The sequence below is a fragment of the Volvox carteri genome (genome assembly GCF_000143455.1).
Source record: "Volvox carteri f. nagariensis unplaced genomic scaffold VOLCAscaffold_35, whole genome shotgun sequence".
Classification (NCBI taxonomy): Eukaryota; Viridiplantae; Chlorophyta; class Chlorophyceae; order Chlamydomonadales; family Volvocaceae; genus Volvox; species Volvox carteri.
The window spans coordinates 18,436-19,406 of NW_003307578.1; the positions used below are offsets into that span (position 1 = coordinate 18,436).

Sequence of the window (971 nt, forward strand, 5' to 3'; positions counted from 1 at the left end):
GTGGCACCCACGCAGTGAACATACGGGGAAAGACCTTCATGCCGTACTCCCTACACGCCGCACCTTACCAAGGTACAACAATTTCATACCGAAATCCCCCTCCGTCACCAACTCGTCTACCCATTTGCAACGCGCCTTCACCCATAGAATCCAAGAACGATGGCCGACCTTGATACGACGTGTAACGGCCTCACGGCCGGAAATCTAGGCGCGTTCTAACTAACGTACGACATGTACGGGCGACCGTGCATCCGGCGTCACTCACCAGCAGCGGAAGACGATGTGAGCTTGACTGCGTTGATTAGAAGCGTTGACAATGGGGGCCCTTGCTTCACGCCGACGCAACATCGCACTGGGGTCTTGGAGAGTTGAAATGTAGTGTACGCAGAGATTCTCGTTGCCAGGTGGAATGCGGTCGATCTGGAAGGTCTTGGGCAACTCGAATGAGCAGTCGTCTCTGTCGCGAGGAAGGTCACGGACATCGGACGAAGTGGTCATGTCTCGCCTAACGACGTGTACTTTCCTGCCAGACCGCCTAGCTTTCAGCCTTCGTAGGCTCCTTACACAGCTAAAGCACAACTGTCGGGATAACGCTCAAACGCTGCATACGCCCATATTCTTGCAGCAGAGCGCTGCACAAACACATGCCCGTCGAAAGCCCGTCGACAAAGCCCCTTGTGCTTCAAAGATCCATACACAAGCTCGAGAAGCAAGCATCTCACCTCAAAAAAATGAGTTGCCGCAAGTCGCACCTTGCCCTCACAGATGAGTCAGGCAAGTCCATGTCCATGAAGCGGCGACGCTGTGCCTGAAGCAACGTCAGCAGGGTTTCAATAAAGAAATGCTTGATCTAACCGCGTAATAAATTAGAGCAATGGAACTGAAGTGCGGCGGCTACAGCATGAAGGTTTTTGCACGAACAGTACCTTGCAAACGTTTGCAGGGTCCACAGCAGCTTCTCAGGGCGCCGC

At 53.7% G+C, this 971-nt stretch overlaps 1 protein-coding gene across 1 annotated transcript in view; it reads right to left on the reverse strand.

Moving 5' to 3' along the window:
* The window catches only part of VOLCADRAFT_93973 (uncharacterized protein), a gene marked incomplete at both ends in the record, with an annotated part of 15,180 nt that overhangs the window by 13,205 nt on the left and 1,004 nt on the right, over positions 1-971 (reverse strand). The window contains 2 exons of the mRNA XM_002953266.1: positions 354-457; positions 723-808. Of these exons, the coding sequence (XP_002953312.1) occupies positions 354-457; positions 723-808 (190 nt within the window). The remainder of the gene's footprint in view (positions 1-353; positions 458-722; positions 809-971) is intronic.